The 18,622-nt window shown below is 60.4% G+C and overlaps 1 protein-coding gene across 1 annotated transcript in view; it reads left to right on the plus strand.

Moving 5' to 3' along the window:
* LOC134677810 (GTPase-activating protein CdGAPr-like) overlaps positions 1-18,622 on the plus strand; it is a 43,162-nt gene that overhangs the window by 15,261 nt on the left and 9,279 nt on the right. The window contains exons 3-8 of the mRNA XM_063536238.1: positions 12,933-12,993; positions 13,559-13,683; positions 14,305-14,435; positions 14,932-15,064; positions 15,546-15,655; positions 17,412-17,528. Of these exons, the coding sequence (XP_063392308.1) occupies positions 12,933-12,993; positions 13,559-13,683; positions 14,305-14,435; positions 14,932-15,064; positions 15,546-15,655; positions 17,412-17,528 (677 nt within the window). The remainder of the gene's footprint in view (positions 1-12,932; positions 12,994-13,558; positions 13,684-14,304; positions 14,436-14,931; positions 15,065-15,545; positions 15,656-17,411; positions 17,529-18,622) is intronic.

The raw sequence follows: 18,622 nt of genomic DNA on the forward strand, positions 1-18,622 counted from the left end.
CGGCAGGTGATCCTGGTTTATATACGAGAAGTGCACGTCGACGGGGCAGAGCCCCCGCCTGCCGCCGCCCTCGGGCGCCATCGCCGCCGCCGCGCGCGCCGGCCCGCAGCTGCGGCCCGCGGGCCACCTGCGGCCCAAGTACATCGAGGTAACCCATACGTTACACCGGCGATACTCTACCGCGGCTAGGTGGCCCGGCAGGTGATCCTGGTTTATATACGAGAAGTGCACGTCGACGGGGCAGAGCCCCCGCCTGCCGCCGCCCTCGGGCGCCATCGCCGCCGCCGCGCGCGCCGGCCCGCAGCTGCGGCCCGCGGGCCACCTGCGGCCCAAGTACATCGAGGTAACCCATACGTTACACCGGCGATACTCTACCGCGGCTAGGTGGCCCGGCAGGTGATCCTGGTTTATATACGAGAAGTGCACGTCGACGGGGCAGAGCCCCCGCCTGCCGCCGCCCTCGGGCGCCATCGCCGCCGCCGCGCGCGCCGGCCCGCAGCTGCGGCCCGCGGGCCACCTGCGGCCCAAGTACATCGAGGTAACCCATACGTTACACCGGCGATACTCTACCGCGGCTAGGTGGCCCGGCAGGTGATCCTGGTTTATATACGAGAAGTGCACGTCGACGGGGCAGAGCCCCCGCCTGCCGCCGCCCTCGGGCGCCATCGCCGCCGCCGCGCGCGCCGGCCCGCAGCTGCGGCCCGCGGGCCACCTGCGGCCCAAGTACATCGAGGTAACCCATACGTTACACCGGCGATACTCTACCGCGGCTAGGTGGCCCGGCAGGTGATCCTGGTTTATATACGAGAAGTGCACGTCGACGGGGCAGAGCCCCCGCCTGCCGCCGCCCTCGGGCGCCATCGCCGCCGCCGCGCGCGCCGGCCCGCAGCTGCGGCCCGCGGGCCACCTGCGGCCCAAGTACATCGAGGTAACCCATACGTTACACCGGCGATACTCTACCGCGGCTAGGTGGCCCGGCAGGTGATCCTGGTTTATATACGAGAAGTGCACGTCGACGGGGCAGAGCCCCCGCCTGCCGCCGCCCTCGGGCGCCATCGCCGCCGCCGCGCGCGCCGGCCCGCAGCTGCGGCCCGCGGGCCACCTGCGGCCCAAGTACATCGAGGTAACCCATACGTTACACCGGCGATACTCTACCGCGGCTAGGTGGCCCGGCAGGTGATCCTGGTTTATATACGAGAAGTGCACGTCGACGGGGCAGAGCCCCCGCCTGCCGCCGCCCTCGGGCGCCATCGCCGCCGCCGCGCGCGCCGGCCCGCAGCTGCGGCCCGCGGGCCACCTGCGGCCCAAGTACATCGAGGTAACCCATACGTTACACCGGCGATACTCTACCGCGGCTAGGTGGCCCGGCAGGTGATCCTGGTTTATATACGAGAAGTGCACGTCGACGGGGCAGAGCCCCCGCCTGCCGCCGCCCTCGGGCGCCATCGCCGCCGCCGCGCGCGCCGGCCCGCAGCTGCGGCCCGCGGGCCACCTGCGGCCCAAGTACATCGAGGTAACCCATACGTTACACCGGCGATACTCTACCGCGGCTAGGTGGCCCGGCAGGTGATCCTGGTTTATATACGAGAAGTGCACGTCGACGGGGCAGAGCCCCCGCCTGCCGCCGCCCTCGGGCGCCATCGCCGCCGCCGCGCGCGCCGGCCCGCAGCTGCGGCCCGCGGGCCACCTGCGGCCCAAGTACATCGAGGTAACCCATACGTTACACCGGCGATACTCTACCGCGGCTAGGTGGCCCGGCAGGTGATCCTGGTTTATATACGAGAAGTGCACGTCGACGGGGCAGAGCCCCCGCCTGCCGCCGCCCTCGGGCGCCATCGCCGCCGCCGCGCGCGCCGGCCCGCAGCTGCGGCCCGCGGGCCACCTGCGGCCCAAGTACATCGAGGTAACCCATACGTTACACCGGCGATACTCTACCGCGGCTAGGTGGCCCGGCAGGTGATCCTGGTTTATATACGAGAAGTGCACGTCGACGGGGCAGAGCCCCCGCCTGCCGCCGCCCTCGGGCGCCATCGCCGCCGCCGCGCGCGCCGGCCCGCAGCTGCGGCCCGCGGGCCACCTGCGGCCCAAGTACATCGAGGTAACCCATACGTTACACCGGCGATACTCTACCGCGGCTAGGTGGCCCGGCAGGTGATCCTGGTTTATATACGAGAAGTGCACGTCGACGGGGCAGAGCCCCCGCCTGCCGCCGCCCTCGGGCGCCATCGCCGCCGCCGCGCGCGCCGGCCCGCAGCTGCGGCCCGCGGGCCACCTGCGGCCCAAGTACATCGAGGTAACCCATACGTTACACCGGCGATACTCTACCGCGGCTAGGTGGCCCGGCAGGTGATCCTGGTTTATATACGAGAAGTGCACGTCGACGGGGCAGAGCCCCCGCCTGCCGCCGCCCTCGGGCGCCATCGCCGCCGCCGCGCGCGCCGGCCCGCAGCTGCGGCCCGCGGGCCACCTGCGGCCCAAGTACATCGAGGTAACCCATACGTTACACCGGCGATACTCTACCGCGGCTAGGTGGCCCGGCAGGTGATCCTGGTTTATATACGAGAAGTGCACGTCGACGGGGCAGAGCCCCCGCCTGCCGCCGCCCTCGGGCGCCATCGCCGCCGCCGCGCGCGCCGGCCCGCAGCTGCGGCCCGCGGGCCACCTGCGGCCCAAGTACATCGAGGTAACCCATACGTTACACCGGCGATACTCTACCGCGGCTAGGTGGCCCGGCAGGTGATCCTGGTTTATATACGAGAAGTGCACGTCGACGGGGCAGAGCCCCCGCCTGCCGCCGCCCTCGGGCGCCATCGCCGCCGCCGCGCGCGCCGGCCCGCAGCTGCGGCCCGCGGGCCACCTGCGGCCCAAGTACATCGAGGTAACCCATACGTTACACCGGCGATACTCTACCGCGGCTAGGTGGCCCGGCAGGTGATCCTGGTTTATATACGAGAAGTGCACGTCGACGGGGCAGAGCCCCCGCCTGCCGCCGCCCTCGGGCGCCATCGCCGCCGCCGCGCGCGCCGGCCCGCAGCTGCGGCCCGCGGGCCACCTGCGGCCCAAGTACATCGAGGTAACCCATACGTTACACCGGCGATACTCTACCGCGGCTAGGTGGCCCGGCAGGTGATCCTGGTTTATATACGAGAAGTGCACGTCGACGGGGCAGAGCCCCCGCCTGCCGCCGCCCTCGGGCGCCATCGCCGCCGCCGCGCGCGCCGGCCCGCAGCTGCGGCCCGCGGGCCACCTGCGGCCCAAGTACATCGAGGTAACCCATACGTTACACCGGCGATACTCTACCGCGGCTAGGTGGCCCGGCAGGTGATCCTGGTTTATATACGAGAAGTGCACGTCGACGGGGCAGAGCCCCCGCCTGCCGCCGCCCTCGGGCGCCATCGCCGCCGCCGCGCGCGCCGGCCCGCAGCTGCGGCCCGCGGGCCACCTGCGGCCCAAGTACATCGAGGTAACCCATACGTTACACCGGCGATACTCTACCGCGGCTAGGTGGCCCGGCAGGTGATCCTGGTTTATATACGAGAAGTGCACGTCGACGGGGCAGAGCCCCCGCCTGCCGCCGCCCTCGGGCGCCATCGCCGCCGCCGCGCGCGCCGGCCCGCAGCTGCGGCCCGCGGGCCACCTGCGGCCCAAGTACATCGAGGTAACCCATACGTTACACCGGCGATACTCTACCGCGGCTAGGTGGCCCGGCAGGTGATCCTGGTTTATATACGAGAAGTGCACGTCGACGGGGCAGAGCCCCCGCCTGCCGCCGCCCTCGGGCGCCATCGCCGCCGCCGCGCGCGCCGGCCCGCAGCTGCGGCCCGCGGGCCACCTGCGGCCCAAGTACATCGAGGTAACCCATACGTTACACCGGCGATACTCTACCGCGGCTAGGTGGCCCGGCAGGTGATCCTGGTTTATATACGAGAAGTGCACGTCGACGGGGCAGAGCCCCCGCCTGCCGCCGCCCTCGGGCGCCATCGCCGCCGCCGCGCGCGCCGGCCCGCAGCTGCGGCCCGCGGGCCACCTGCGGCCCAAGTACATCGAGGTAACCCATACGTTACACCGGCGATACTCTACCGCGGCTAGGTGGCCCGGCAGGTGATCCTGGTTTATATACGAGAAGTGCACGTCGACGGGGCAGAGCCCCCGCCTGCCGCCGCCCTCGGGCGCCATCGCCGCCGCCGCGCGCGCCGGCCCGCAGCTGCGGCCCGCGGGCCACCTGCGGCCCAAGTACATCGAGGTAACCCATACGTTACACCGGCGATACTCTACCGCGGCTAGGTGGCCCGGCAGGTGATCCTGGTTTATATACGAGAAGTGCACGTCGACGGGGCAGAGCCCCCGCCTGCCGCCGCCCTCGGGCGCCATCGCCGCCGCCGCGCGCGCCGGCCCGCAGCTGCGGCCCGCGGGCCACCTGCGGCCCAAGTACATCGAGGTAACCCATACGTTACACCGGCGATACTCTACCGCGGCTAGGTGGCCCGGCAGGTGATCCTGGTTTATATACGAGAAGTGCACGTCGACGGGGCAGAGCCCCCGCCTGCCGCCGCCCTCGGGCGCCATCGCCGCCGCCGCGCGCGCCGGCCCGCAGCTGCGGCCCGCGGGCCACCTGCGGCCCAAGTACATCGAGGTAACCCATACGTTACACCGGCGATACTCTACCGCGGCTAGGTGGCCCGGCAGGTGATCCTGGTTTATATACGAGAAGTGCACGTCGACGGGGCAGAGCCCCCGCCTGCCGCCGCCCTCGGGCGCCATCGCCGCCGCCGCGCGCGCCGGCCCGCAGCTGCGGCCCGCGGGCCACCTGCGGCCCAAGTACATCGAGGTAACCCATACGTTACACCGGCGATACTCTACCGCGGCTAGGTGGCCCGGCAGGTGATCCTGGTTTATATACGAGAAGTGCACGTCGACGGGGCAGAGCCCCCGCCTGCCGCCGCCCTCGGGCGCCATCGCCGCCGCCGCGCGCGCCGGCCCGCAGCTGCGGCCCGCGGGCCACCTGCGGCCCAAGTACATCGAGGTAACCCATACGTTACACCGGCGATACTCTACCGCGGCTAGGTGGCCCGGCAGGTGATCCTGGTTTATATACGAGAAGTGCACGTCGACGGGGCAGAGCCCCCGCCTGCCGCCGCCCTCGGGCGCCATCGCCGCCGCCGCGCGCGCCGGCCCGCAGCTGCGGCCCGCGGGCCACCTGCGGCCCAAGTACATCGAGGTAACCCATACGTTACACCGGCGATACTCTACCGCGGCTAGGTGGCCCGGCAGGTGATCCTGGTTTATATACGAGAAGTGCACGTCGACGGGGCAGAGCCCCCGCCTGCCGCCGCCCTCGGGCGCCATCGCCGCCGCCGCGCGCGCCGGCCCGCAGCTGCGGCCCGCGGGCCACCTGCGGCCCAAGTACATCGAGGTAACCCATACGTTACACCGGCGATACTCTACCGCGGCTAGGTGGCCCGGCAGGTGATCCTGGTTTATATACGAGAAGTGCACGTCGACGGGGCAGAGCCCCCGCCTGCCGCCGCCCTCGGGCGCCATCGCCGCCGCCGCGCGCGCCGGCCCGCAGCTGCGGCCCGCGGGCCACCTGCGGCCCAAGTACATCGAGGTAACCCATACGTTACACCGGCGATACTCTACCGCGGCTAGGTGGCCCGGCAGGTGATCCTGGTTTATATACGAGAAGTGCACGTCGACGGGGCAGAGCCCCCGCCTGCCGCCGCCCTCGGGCGCCATCGCCGCCGCCGCGCGCGCCGGCCCGCAGCTGCGGCCCGCGGGCCACCTGCGGCCCAAGTACATCGAGGTAACCCATACGTTACACCGGCGATACTCTACCGCGGCTAGGTGGCCCGGCAGGTGATCCTGGTTTATATACGAGAAGTGCACGTCGACGGGGCAGAGCCCCCGCCTGCCGCCGCCCTCGGGCGCCATCGCCGCCGCCGCGCGCGCCGGCCCGCAGCTGCGGCCCGCGGGCCACCTGCGGCCCAAGTACATCGAGGTAACCCATACGTTACACCGGCGATACTCTACCGCGGCTAGGTGGCCCGGCAGGTGATCCTGGTTTATATACGAGAAGTGCACGTCGACGGGGCAGAGCCCCCGCCTGCCGCCGCCCTCGGGCGCCATCGCCGCCGCCGCGCGCGCCGGCCCGCAGCTGCGGCCCGCGGGCCACCTGCGGCCCAAGTACATCGAGGTAACCCATACGTTACACCGGCGATACTCTACCGCGGCTAGGTGGCCCGGCAGGTGATCCTGGTTTATATACGAGAAGTGCACGTCGACGGGGCAGAGCCCCCGCCTGCCGCCGCCCTCGGGCGCCATCGCCGCCGCCGCGCGCGCCGGCCCGCAGCTGCGGCCCGCGGGCCACCTGCGGCCCAAGTACATCGAGGTAACCCATACGTTACACCGGCGATACTCTACCGCGGCTAGGTGGCCCGGCAGGTGATCCTGGTTTATATACGAGAAGTGCACGTCGACGGGGCAGAGCCCCCGCCTGCCGCCGCCCTCGGGCGCCATCGCCGCCGCCGCGCGCGCCGGCCCGCAGCTGCGGCCCGCGGGCCACCTGCGGCCCAAGTACATCGAGGTAACCCATACGTTACACCGGCGATACTCTACCGCGGCTAGGTGGCCCGGCAGGTGATCCTGGTTTATATACGAGAAGTGCACGTCGACGGGGCAGAGCCCCCGCCTGCCGCCGCCCTCGGGCGCCATCGCCGCCGCCGCGCGCGCCGGCCCGCAGCTGCGGCCCGCGGGCCACCTGCGGCCCAAGTACATCGAGGTAACCCATACGTTACACCGGCGATACTCTACCGCGGCTAGGTGGCCCGGCAGGTGATCCTGGTTTATATACGAGAAGTGCACGTCGACGGGGCAGAGCCCCCGCCTGCCGCCGCCCTCGGGCGCCATCGCCGCCGCCGCGCGCGCCGGCCCGCAGCTGCGGCCCGCGGGCCACCTGCGGCCCAAGTACATCGAGGTAACCCATACGTTACACCGGCGATACTCTACCGCGGCTAGGTGGCCCGGCAGGTGATCCTGGTTTATATACGAGAAGTGCACGTCGACGGGGCAGAGCCCCCGCCTGCCGCCGCCCTCGGGCGCCATCGCCGCCGCCGCGCGCGCCGGCCCGCAGCTGCGGCCCGCGGGCCACCTGCGGCCCAAGTACATCGAGGTAACCCATACGTTACACCGGCGATACTCTACCGCGGCTAGGTGGCCCGGCAGGTGATCCTGGTTTATATACGAGAAGTGCACGTCGACGGGGCAGAGCCCCCGCCTGCCGCCGCCCTCGGGCGCCATCGCCGCCGCCGCGCGCGCCGGCCCGCAGCTGCGGCCCGCGGGCCACCTGCGGCCCAAGTACATCGAGGTAACCCATACGTTACACCGGCGATACTCTACCGCGGCTAGGTGGCCCGGCAGGTGATCCTGGTTTATATACGAGAAGTGCACGTCGACGGGGCAGAGCCCCCGCCTGCCGCCGCCCTCGGGCGCCATCGCCGCCGCCGCGCGCGCCGGCCCGCAGCTGCGGCCCGCGGGCCACCTGCGGCCCAAGTACATCGAGGTAACCCATACGTTACACCGGCGATACTCTACCGCGGCTAGGTGGCCCGGCAGGTGATCCTGGTTTATATACGAGAAGTGCACGTCGACGGGGCAGAGCCCCCGCCTGCCGCCGCCCTCGGGCGCCATCGCCGCCGCCGCGCGCGCCGGCCCGCAGCTGCGGCCCGCGGGCCACCTGCGGCCCAAGTACATCGAGGTAACCCATACGTTACACCGGCGATACTCTACCGCGGCTAGGTGGCCCGGCAGGTGATCCTGGTTTATATACGAGAAGTGCACGTCGACGGGGCAGAGCCCCCGCCTGCCGCCGCCCTCGGGCGCCATCGCCGCCGCCGCGCGCGCCGGCCCGCAGCTGCGGCCCGCGGGCCACCTGCGGCCCAAGTACATCGAGGTAACCCATACGTTACACCGGCGATACTCTACCGCGGCTAGGTGGCCCGGCAGGTGATCCTGGTTTATATACGAGAAGTGCACGTCGACGGGGCAGAGCCCCCGCCTGCCGCCGCCCTCGGGCGCCATCGCCGCCGCCGCGCGCGCCGGCCCGCAGCTGCGGCCCGCGGGCCACCTGCGGCCCAAGTACATCGAGGTAACCCATACGTTACACCGGCGATACTCTACCGCGGCTAGGTGGCCCGGCAGGTGATCCTGGTTTATATACGAGAAGTGCACGTCGACGGGGCAGAGCCCCCGCCTGCCGCCGCCCTCGGGCGCCATCGCCGCCGCCGCGCGCGCCGGCCCGCAGCTGCGGCCCGCGGGCCACCTGCGGCCCAAGTACATCGAGGTAACCCATACGTTACACCGGCGATACTCTACCGCGGCTAGGTGGCCCGGCAGGTGATCCTGGTTTATATACGAGAAGTGCACGTCGACGGGGCAGAGCCCCCGCCTGCCGCCGCCCTCGGGCGCCATCGCCGCCGCCGCGCGCGCCGGCCCGCAGCTGCGGCCCGCGGGCCACCTGCGGCCCAAGTACATCGAGGTAACCCATACGTTACACCGGCGATACTCTACCGCGGCTAGGTGGCCCGGCAGGTGATCCTGGTTTATATACGAGAAGTGCACGTCGACGGGGCAGAGCCCCCGCCTGCCGCCGCCCTCGGGCGCCATCGCCGCCGCCGCGCGCGCCGGCCCGCAGCTGCGGCCCGCGGGCCACCTGCGGCCCAAGTACATCGAGGTAACCCATACGTTACACCGGCGATACTCTACCGCGGCTAGGTGGCCCGGCAGGTGATCCTGGTTTATATACGAGAAGTGCACGTCGACGGGGCAGAGCCCCCGCCTGCCGCCGCCCTCGGGCGCCATCGCCGCCGCCGCGCGCGCCGGCCCGCAGCTGCGGCCCGCAGCTGCGGCCCGCGGGCCATCTGCGGCCCAAGTACATCGAGGTAACCCATACGTTACACCGGCGATACTCTACCGCGGCTAGGTGGCCCGGCAGGTGATCCTGGTTTATATACGAGAAGTGCACGTCGACGGGGCAGAGCCCCCGCCTGCCGCCGCCCTCGGGCGCCATCGCCGCCGCCGCGCGCGCCGGCCCGCAGCTGCGGCCCGCGGGCCACCTGCGGCCCAAGTACATCGAGGTAACCCATACGTTACACCGGCGATACTCTACCGCGGCTAGGTGGCCCGGCAGGTGATCCTGGTTTATATACGAGAAGTGCACGTCGACGGGGCAGAGCCCCCGCCTGCCGCCGCCCTCGGGCGCCATCGCCGCCGCCGCGCGCGCCGGCCCGCAGCTGCGGCCCGCGGGCCACCTGCGGCCCAAGTACATCGAGGTAACCCATACGTTACACCGGCGATACTCTACCGCGGCTAGGTGGCCCGGCAGGTGATCCTGGTTTATATACGAGAAGTGCACGTCGACGGGGCAGAGCCCCCGCCTGCCGCCGCCCTCGGGCGCCATCGCCGCCGCCGCGCGCGCCGGCCCGCAGCTGCGGCCCGCGGGCCACCTGCGGCCCAAGTACATCGAGGTAACCCATACGTTACACCGGCGATACTCTACCGCGGCTAGGTGGCCCGGCAGGTGATCCTGGTTTATATACGAGAAGTGCACGTCGACGGGGCAGAGCCCCCGCCTGCCGCCGCCCTCGGGCGCCATCGCCGCCGCCGCGCGCGCCGGCCCGCAGCTGCGGCCCGCGGGCCACCTGCGGCCCAAGTACATCGAGGTAACCCATACGTTACACCGGCGATACTCTACCGCGGCTAGGTGGCCCGGCAGGTGATCCTGGTTTATATACGAGAAGTGCACGTCGACGGGGCAGAGCCCCCGCCTGCCGCCGCCCTCGGGCGCCATCGCCGCCGCCGCGCGCGCCGGCCCGCAGCTGCGGCCCGCGGGCCACCTGCGGCCCAAGTACATCGAGGTAACCCATACGTTACACCGGCGATACTCTACCGCGGCTAGGTGGCCCGGCAGGTGATCCTGGTTTATATACGAGAAGTGCACGTCGACGGGGCAGAGCCCCCGCCTGCCGCCGCCCTCGGGCGCCATCGCCGCCGCCGCGCGCGCCGGCCCGCAGCTGCGGCCCGCGGGCCACCTGCGGCCCAAGTACATCGAGGTAACCCATACGTTACACCGGCGATACTCTACCGCGGCTAGGTGGCCCGGCAGGTGATCCTGGTTTATATACGAGAAGTGCACGTCGACGGGGCAGAGCCCCCGCCTGCCGCCGCCCTCGGGCGCCATCGCCGCCGCCGCGCGCGCCGGCCCGCAGCTGCGGCCCGCGGGCCACCTGCGGCCCAAGTACATCGAGGTAACCCATACGTTACACCGGCGATACTCTACCGCGGCTAGGTGGCCCGGCAGGTGATCCTGGTTTATATACGAGAAGTGCACGTCGACGGGGCAGAGCCCCCGCCTGCCGCCGCCCTCGGGCGCCATCGCCGCCGCCGCGCGCGCCGGCCCGCAGCTGCGGCCCGCGGGCCACCTGCGGCCCAAGTACATCGAGGTAACCCATACGTTACACCGGCGATACTCTACCGCGGCTAGGTGGCCCGGCAGGTGATCCTGGTTTATATACGAGAAGTGCACGTCGACGGGGCAGAGCCCCCGCCTGCCGCCGCCCTCGGGCGCCATCGCCGCCGCCGCGCGCGCCGGCCCGCAGCTGCGGCCCGCGGGCCACCTGCGGCCCAAGTACATCGAGGTAACCCATACGTTACACCGGCGATACTCTACCGCGGCTAGGTGGCCCGGCAGGTGATCCTGGTTTATATACGAGAAGTGCACGTCGACGGGGCAGAGCCCCCGCCTGCCGCCGCCCTCGGGCGCCATCGCCGCCGCCGCGCGCGCCGGCCCGCAGCTGCGGCCCGCGGGCCACCTGCGGCCCAAGTACATCGAGGTAACCCATACGTTACACCGGCGATACTCTACCGCGGCTAGGTGGCCCGGCAGGTGATCCTGGTTTATATACGAGAAGTGCACGTCGACGGGGCAGAGCCCCCGCCTGCCGCCGCCCTCGGGCGCCATCGCCGCCGCCGCGCGCGCCGGCCCGCAGCTGCGGCCCGCGGGCCACCTGCGGCCCAAGTACATCGAGGTAACCCATACGTTACACCGGCGATACTCTACCGCGGCTAGGTGGCCCGGCAGGTGATCCTGGTTTATATACGAGAAGTGCACGTCGACGGGGCAGAGCCCCCGCCTGCCGCCGCCCTCGGGCGCCATCGCCGCCGCCGCGCGCGCCGGCCCGCAGCTGCGGCCCGCGGGCCACCTGCGGCCCAAGTACATCGAGGTAACCCATACGTTACACCGGCGATACTCTACCGCGGCTAGGTGGCCCGGCAGGTGATCCTGGTTTATATACGAGAAGTGCACGTCGACGGGGCAGAGCCCCCGCCTGCCGCCGCCCTCGGGCGCCATCGCCGCCGCCGCGCGCGCCGGCCCGCAGCTGCGGCCCGCGGGCCACCTGCGGCCCAAGTACATCGAGGTAACCCATACGTTACACCGGCGATACTCTACCGCGGCTAGGTGGCCCGGCAGGTGATCCTGGTTTATATACGAGAAGTGCACGTCGACGGGGCAGAGCCCCCGCCTGCCGCCGCCCTCGGGCGCCATCGCCGCCGCCGCGCGCGCCGGCCCGCAGCTGCGGCCCGCGGGCCACCTGCGGCCCAAGTACATCGAGGTAACCCATACGTTACACCGGCGATACTCTACCGCGGCTAGGTGGCCCGGCAGGTGATCCTGGTTTATATACGAGAAGTGCACGTCGACGGGGCAGAGCCCCCGCCTGCCGCCGCCCTCGGGCGCCATCGCCGCCGCCGCGCGCGCCGGCCCGCAGCTGCGGCCCGCGGGCCACCTGCGGCCCAAGTACATCGAGGTAACCGATACATTACACCGGCGATATCAGAATCAGAATCATCGCATTTATTCGTGATAAACTATAGCATACCCAAGTATAGAACGACAAAGAAATTTAAACATAAAATTAATAGTTTACCACGAAAAAACCCAAAAGTCAGCGCTGATCTTCCGGTGAGACCATTTGTGGGTCACGAACGCAGCCGTACGACACGGCCCCATCATAAAACTGAACGCGACTCACCGGCGGGGAGTAGACGGCGATTAGCGCCATCTATCTGCCGGTGAGATGTCATGATGACATAAGGCCATGTCACACAACACGTGCTGATAAATAAGTTAAATAACAAGTCCATTTTTTTTTTATGTGTCTAGGTAGCCCGTCAGGAGATCCTGGTATATGGGGGTTTTCAAAAAAAATGCCACTATTTTTTTTTTCGAAAATCTATCAACGTTCGGGTTATTTAGACTCAGAAACGAGTACAATGAATGAGACCAAGAAAAAAAGTGTCCCCAGTTTTTCATACAACTTTTAGGTGTCAGTTTTGTAACGGTCCATACAAAATGATACGATGATAATGCGTTACAAAACTGACATTTTTTTTTGACACATTTTTTTCTTTTTAAATCGATAGTCGCCGTGATTCTGAGTAGAAATAACCCAAAAGTTGATGGATTTTCGAAAAACAGTAAATGATACACTTCTAAATGAAAATACCCATATAGGGACACCCAACATATTAAAATACATAATGATATTAATAATTTATTTATTTATTTATTTTATTTTATTAGTCAAATAAGTAACACAGCATTACAGTAAAACCAAGGCACTGTGAAACTACAAAAAAAAAATACAATACAAAGAAACTACAAATAAAAACCAAAGACAAATTAAACATTAGATTTGGGCGACGACGTAACAGCGTGGCTCCGTTGCGTCGTCTGACTTGGTGTAGGATTCGGCAGGTTGCCCCGGTACCGCCGAAACACCACACCTTTCGGCCAGAAGTCCGCGCTTGCGATGGTGTCCTGCAGCGGCCGCGGCACGCGCACCACAAATGAACTGAAGTGAATAATGTTTTTACAGGTGGGATCGGGGCCGGACAACCTTCCGCAATACCACACCGTATTGGATCTCCCGTTGTCAGGTTCGTTTGTATTCTATAATGCTTAAAAGCGTGCCGGTGTGAACACAAATTAAAATCTGTCATTATCTTACTATACTAAATCTGCTACGACACGACATGAAGGAAAAATAGAGAGAAAAAGAAGAAGAGGAAGACCTTAGAGCAGCGGTCGGCAACCAGCGGCCCGCCAACCTCTCGCTTGCGGCCCGCGAGCCTCCCTGGCTATTTTGTATGTAATACTGACGAACGACAATGTCTGCTAAAGTCACAAATATTACCAAAGTGCGGCCCGCGTCATCTTTGTTAACTACTATGTGGCCCTTGGCTGCTAAAAGGTTGCCGACCGCTGCCTTAGAGTATTTAGTAACTGGAGACGTCATGGCTGTTATTTTCTGTACAAAACAGTCTGTCGAATGTTGCGGGGGAGGGGGCGTCAAATGTATTGCTATTTCTACATGATTTGTACGTAACGTAGTTACAAATAGCCATGTCACTCCATACAAAATAGTTTTTCGGAGGCGACTCCAGTTACTAAACATTCAAAAATTGGTGCGGCCTGGAAAGGGTTAAATTTTGTTTTGTACAGGTGCGAAGCGAGGCCTGAAGCGGTCTCCGTCAGGCTGGCGCGGGCTGTTCTCTCGCAGTAAGCTGCAGCGGCACAAGGCGGCTCTGCGGCCACAAGTCACTGCGCCTGCGCCTGTCCCCGTAGAGGTACTAAAGGCTCCGACTCACAGGCGCGTTTTGCGGGCAGCGCGTGAGCGGGGCGCGCCTCTTTTACATATAAAACGCTCAGTCCGCGCTCACGCCCCGCCCGGAAAACGCGCCTGTGTGACGGAACCTTAATACAAAGTAAATACCTACGTATTTACTAACTTCCACTCCTGTGGTCATCCATTAAAAGAGTATTTGACTGTATTTAAAATTAATTCCCACTGCAAAATTGGCACAGGCCCCTCTCATGCGCGAGAAGGCTTGGGCTATAGTCCCCACGCTAGCCAAATGCAGATTGCTATAGTTCGTTTTTTTAGCATTAGAAATAAGGTAAACAATCTTGATGTGTCTTTTAATTGAAAAACTCATTTTAAAAATAAGTTACGGCAAATATGTAACCATTATGAATCTAATACGATCGTTTATATTCTTCTGCTTTCATAAGTAATAGTTTTTGATTTTTAAAAGGGTTTTTCAATGAAAAGACGTGTCAAGATCGCTTACCTTCTTGCAAGTTCTTTCTAATGCTAAAAAAACGAAATAGCGCGGGGACTATAGCCCACTAGTGCGGGAAAGTAGGACCATAGGTACTGTAAAAAACAATTCTAACATTAATAACAGTGTTCGCAGGACATACCGATGAACCCAGCGGGCTTGAGACCAGTGAAGTCATGCGAGTCACTCACCTCAGACGGCGACACGGTGGCGCCCCTAGCGGAGAGAGCCATGAAACCTCTCAAACATCACACCAGGTGCGTTTAGACCACAGACTAAGGGCCAGTTGCACCAACCACTAAGTTACTTACTAAGACTTCGCTGTCCGTCCGTCCGTCCGTCTGTCACCAGGCTGTATCTCACGAACCGTGATAGCTAGACAGTTGAAATTTTCACAGATTATGTATTTCTGTTGCCGCTATAACAACAAATACTAAAAACAGAATAAAATAAAGATTTAAATGGGGCTCCCATACAACAAACATGATTTTTGACCAAAGTTAAGCAACGTCGGGAGTGGTCAGTACTTGGATGGGTAACCGTTTTTCATTTTTGCTTTTTTTGTTTTTTTTTGCATTATGGTATGGAACCCTTCGTGCGCGAGTCCGACTCGCACTTGCCCGGTTTCTTTTCTTAATACGTCGTAAATCGTAAACCGCTATTTTATTATGTTACTTGCTGCTACGGAACCCTTCATGGGCTAGTCCGACTCGCACTTGGCCGCTTTTTTAATTTTGTTTCTTTTTATCGTAGGTCGTCATCTTGCGACTCTTACTTCGAGCCTTGGCAAGCGGAACTGGCTGACATGAGGCTCCGATTGTCCCCGCAGGAGCGAGACAGACATATGTTCAGTGAGGAGGACGACACGCACTGTGCGCCGGCTCAGGTAACATCATACGTACCGTCAACCGGGGTGAATAGAGTCACTGCTTGGGGTGAATAGGCCCCCTGCATGAACTATAGGGGGCAGCATAGGAGCCGTCAGATTTTTGGCGCGAGGCGTAAATGTGTCGTTTATGCTTCCGACGTAGCCCACAAGATGGCAGAACCTATGCACAAGGAAACGTAACGACGAGAACGGTAGATGGTAGCACTTGATTTGACTATGTCCATATGCACATATGTTTCCAGTTTACGCCACTGTAAGTCGGGACACAATGCAATATTATGGTACCATCGAGCTGATCTGATGATGGAGACAGGAGGTGGCCATAGGAACTCTGTGATTAAACAACGAAAGCTAATTGTGTATGGGGTTGTTAGAATTGTCTCGAAGAGTGTTAGTTACCTATGGAAAGAAAAGAGTCAGCGATAAAAGCTTGTATTAAAAATGATTTTTTTACCAAAAACTTTGTTTTTCTTGACAGGACGATTCTTTATGCTCTACTCCGGCCGAATCGGGCCCCGACAGCGTGGACCCCAGCCCCAGAAGGAACCTTAGGGTCGATATAGAGGCCGCCAACGAGCTTGCTGAGAGGTAAGCAAAAGTCTGACGATATTTCGTCGGGTGACAAGCAAAAGTCACCGAGTACCAGAGATGTGAAAAATACTTTATAAAAAGTATTCAAATACAAAATACAAATACTTCCTTGATAATACGAGTACTATTTCAAATGCAAAATACAAAATAGTTTTAGAATTTGTATTTAAATACAAAATACGAAATAGGTATTTTCAAAATACTTTTTTAAAATACAAATACTTTGCGATAAAAGGTACTCTGACTAGTGAATACCTAGTCTGAATTAAATAGTTTTTCTCGGAATTTCCGAGTTAAAAAGACTCTCTTTATTCTTTGAAATCAATCCTCTATCTAATGTGCATTTCTAGTTGTTTGTTCATATTAACCGGTAGGATGTAGGTATGGATGATGGTTTTTAACGGCCAACTTTTAAAGCATTAATTTGTAATGTTTTACAGCTATTATAATGCCTCTCGTTAGTGTGATGAAAACGTCTCGTTTGTGTTTCACAAGGGCAAAAAGTTTGTTCTCCTCTCGTGCCTTGAAGCCCTCGCAACACTCAAGATTCCACTTTTTTAACCACTTGCTGCGCTTGTGGTCATGTGCGACGTTACTAGACAGCAGATTCAACAGTTCCATGTTAAAAGAATGAGAGAGTTGCCAGGATTGTAACATCAGAAGAGATTGTAACTCCTACCTACATTACCTACCTACTATAAAGTATTTTGTATTTTGTAAATAGAAAATAGGTCCCAAAAACTATTTTAAATAAAATACAAAATAGTTTTCTTCAAAAGGTATTTAAATACAAAATAGGTATTTTGCATTCTGTATTTGCTTATTAAATACAAGTATTTCAAATAAGTCACATCTCTGCTGAGTACTATAAAAAAATTAAAGTAATAATGCACTTTATTACGCTTGTAACACGGTTTATTGTCCAATAATTTCAATGGTGTTAGTTAGTGACATTTGCTTGTCACACGACGATTTAAAGGTCGCTGGTTCAATATTACAAAGTTATATGTTACATCAGGCGCGGCTCACTCCGCGACTTCGTCGCGTCGCTACAAGTACATGCAGTCACACCAGTTTTGGTGTCTAGCAGTAGTGGTTGCCGCACACCGCTACGGAACGGACGCTCGCGCTTGCGCCACCTAGCGGTCATATCTGTCGTAATAGACGCGTTTTGTTAGAGAGTGAATTTTCTGTACTTAGTACTATTATTTATTCTGTGGTTACATTTTCAAAATTCGACTTAATGCCACTATAACAATGTTTAAATTTCAGTTCGATAAAAGTGAAACATAGAACCCTGTAATATTTTTCACGATTTCGGGGTAAAGTGGGGTTGGGTTGGGGGAAGGGGGAAAGTTGCTCAGATGCTCAGTATAATCCCACAACCTCCCTGGCAACAGGAATACAATTCCATACTTTATTCATTTTATTCATTTTAGGGATAACAAACAGCTATACAATACAGTGTTACATTTGGTAGTAGATTTAAAATTAACTTAATGCATAACCAACTTACTTTGACCTTTTGAACGCCAAACGACGCATCAATTTGCCGCGCCACTGACGCCACGGGGGTAAAACTTTAGTTTTGTGAATAAATAATGCCAACCTAAAAGTGGGGTGTTTTTCAGTAGATTTTCATTAAAAAACGATCGACGTCAAATGCCGTCTTTGGCGTCGTTGTCATTTTGCGTTGACGTCAATTGCCGTCTGTCGCGTTCAATAGGTTTGTTTTATATTTTGTTGGCAACAGGAAACGCAGCGCGCTGGAAGAGCAGCTGGCAGGCATCGGGTACATAGACGGAGACTCGCCGCGCGCCAAGCCCGCGGAGAAGCGCCACTCGGCGCGCCACGACAACCTCGCCAAGCGGTCAGTACCTACTATACTCTGTATCTTTTACCACACCAGCTCAGAAAGACTTACTTTGCACTTCAAAAACTGATAGCAAAGTTGCATTTTATTCACATGTGAGGCAATCACAGAACACCGCCTCTAGAAACTTAATATTGGCCATTTTGTTCCCGACGCAAATCACCAAACTGTGAGGTGCGGGAGGGGTGCTCCCGGCGTTGCGATTGGTCGTTTCAAACATGGCGCGCTGATACGTGTAAGCGTAGGGATGGGACATGTTCATTACAGCTAGTGGGTACTGCTACTAGTGATACCGAAATTTATTGTGGTAAAATTGTTACCAATTTAGTATACTTAGAGTAAACTTACTTAATAATTATATTGAATAATTTAATATTTCATTAAGTAATTTAACAATGTACCTGAAAATTTTACTTAACATATTAGGGCATTTCTGTTTAAAGTACCCAGAACTTGAATTTTAAAGTTTAGAAATTTTATATTATTTCCACTCAGAATCGCAATCTCTTTCGATACGAGAAAAAAAGTGTCGCCAAAATATCATAAATTTTTTTTGTCCCTTTTATTAAGGTCATAGAAGATTGTATTGAAAACATATTCAAATGGACCAATAACATATGCCTATTACAAATCAACACCGAGTTCCCTCGCACTTCTTTGAAGTTCATCATCAGGTCAATCTCGTGACGTGAGACCTAACTGCTCACCTAGAGGATTCTAAAAAACTCATACAACATATGTCTATTACAAACCAACACCGAGTTCCCTCGCACTTCTTTGAAGTTCATCATCAGGTCAATCTCGTGACGTGAGACCTAACTGCTCACCTAGAGGATTCTAAAAAACCCATACAACATATGTCTATTACAAACCAACACCGAGTTCCCTCGCACTTCTTTGAAGTTCATCATCAGGTCAATCTCGTGACATGAGACCTAACTGCTCACCTAGAGGATTCTAAAAAACTCATACAACATATGTCTATTACAAACCAACACCGAGTTCCCTCGCACTTCTTTGAAGTTCATCATCAGGTCAATCTCGTGACGTGAGACCTAACTGCTCACCTAGAGGATTCTAAAAAACCCATA

This window comes from Cydia fagiglandana, chromosome 27, assembly GCF_963556715.1.
Source record: "Cydia fagiglandana chromosome 27, ilCydFagi1.1, whole genome shotgun sequence".
NCBI classification, from domain to species: Eukaryota; Metazoa; Arthropoda; class Insecta; order Lepidoptera; family Tortricidae; genus Cydia; species Cydia fagiglandana.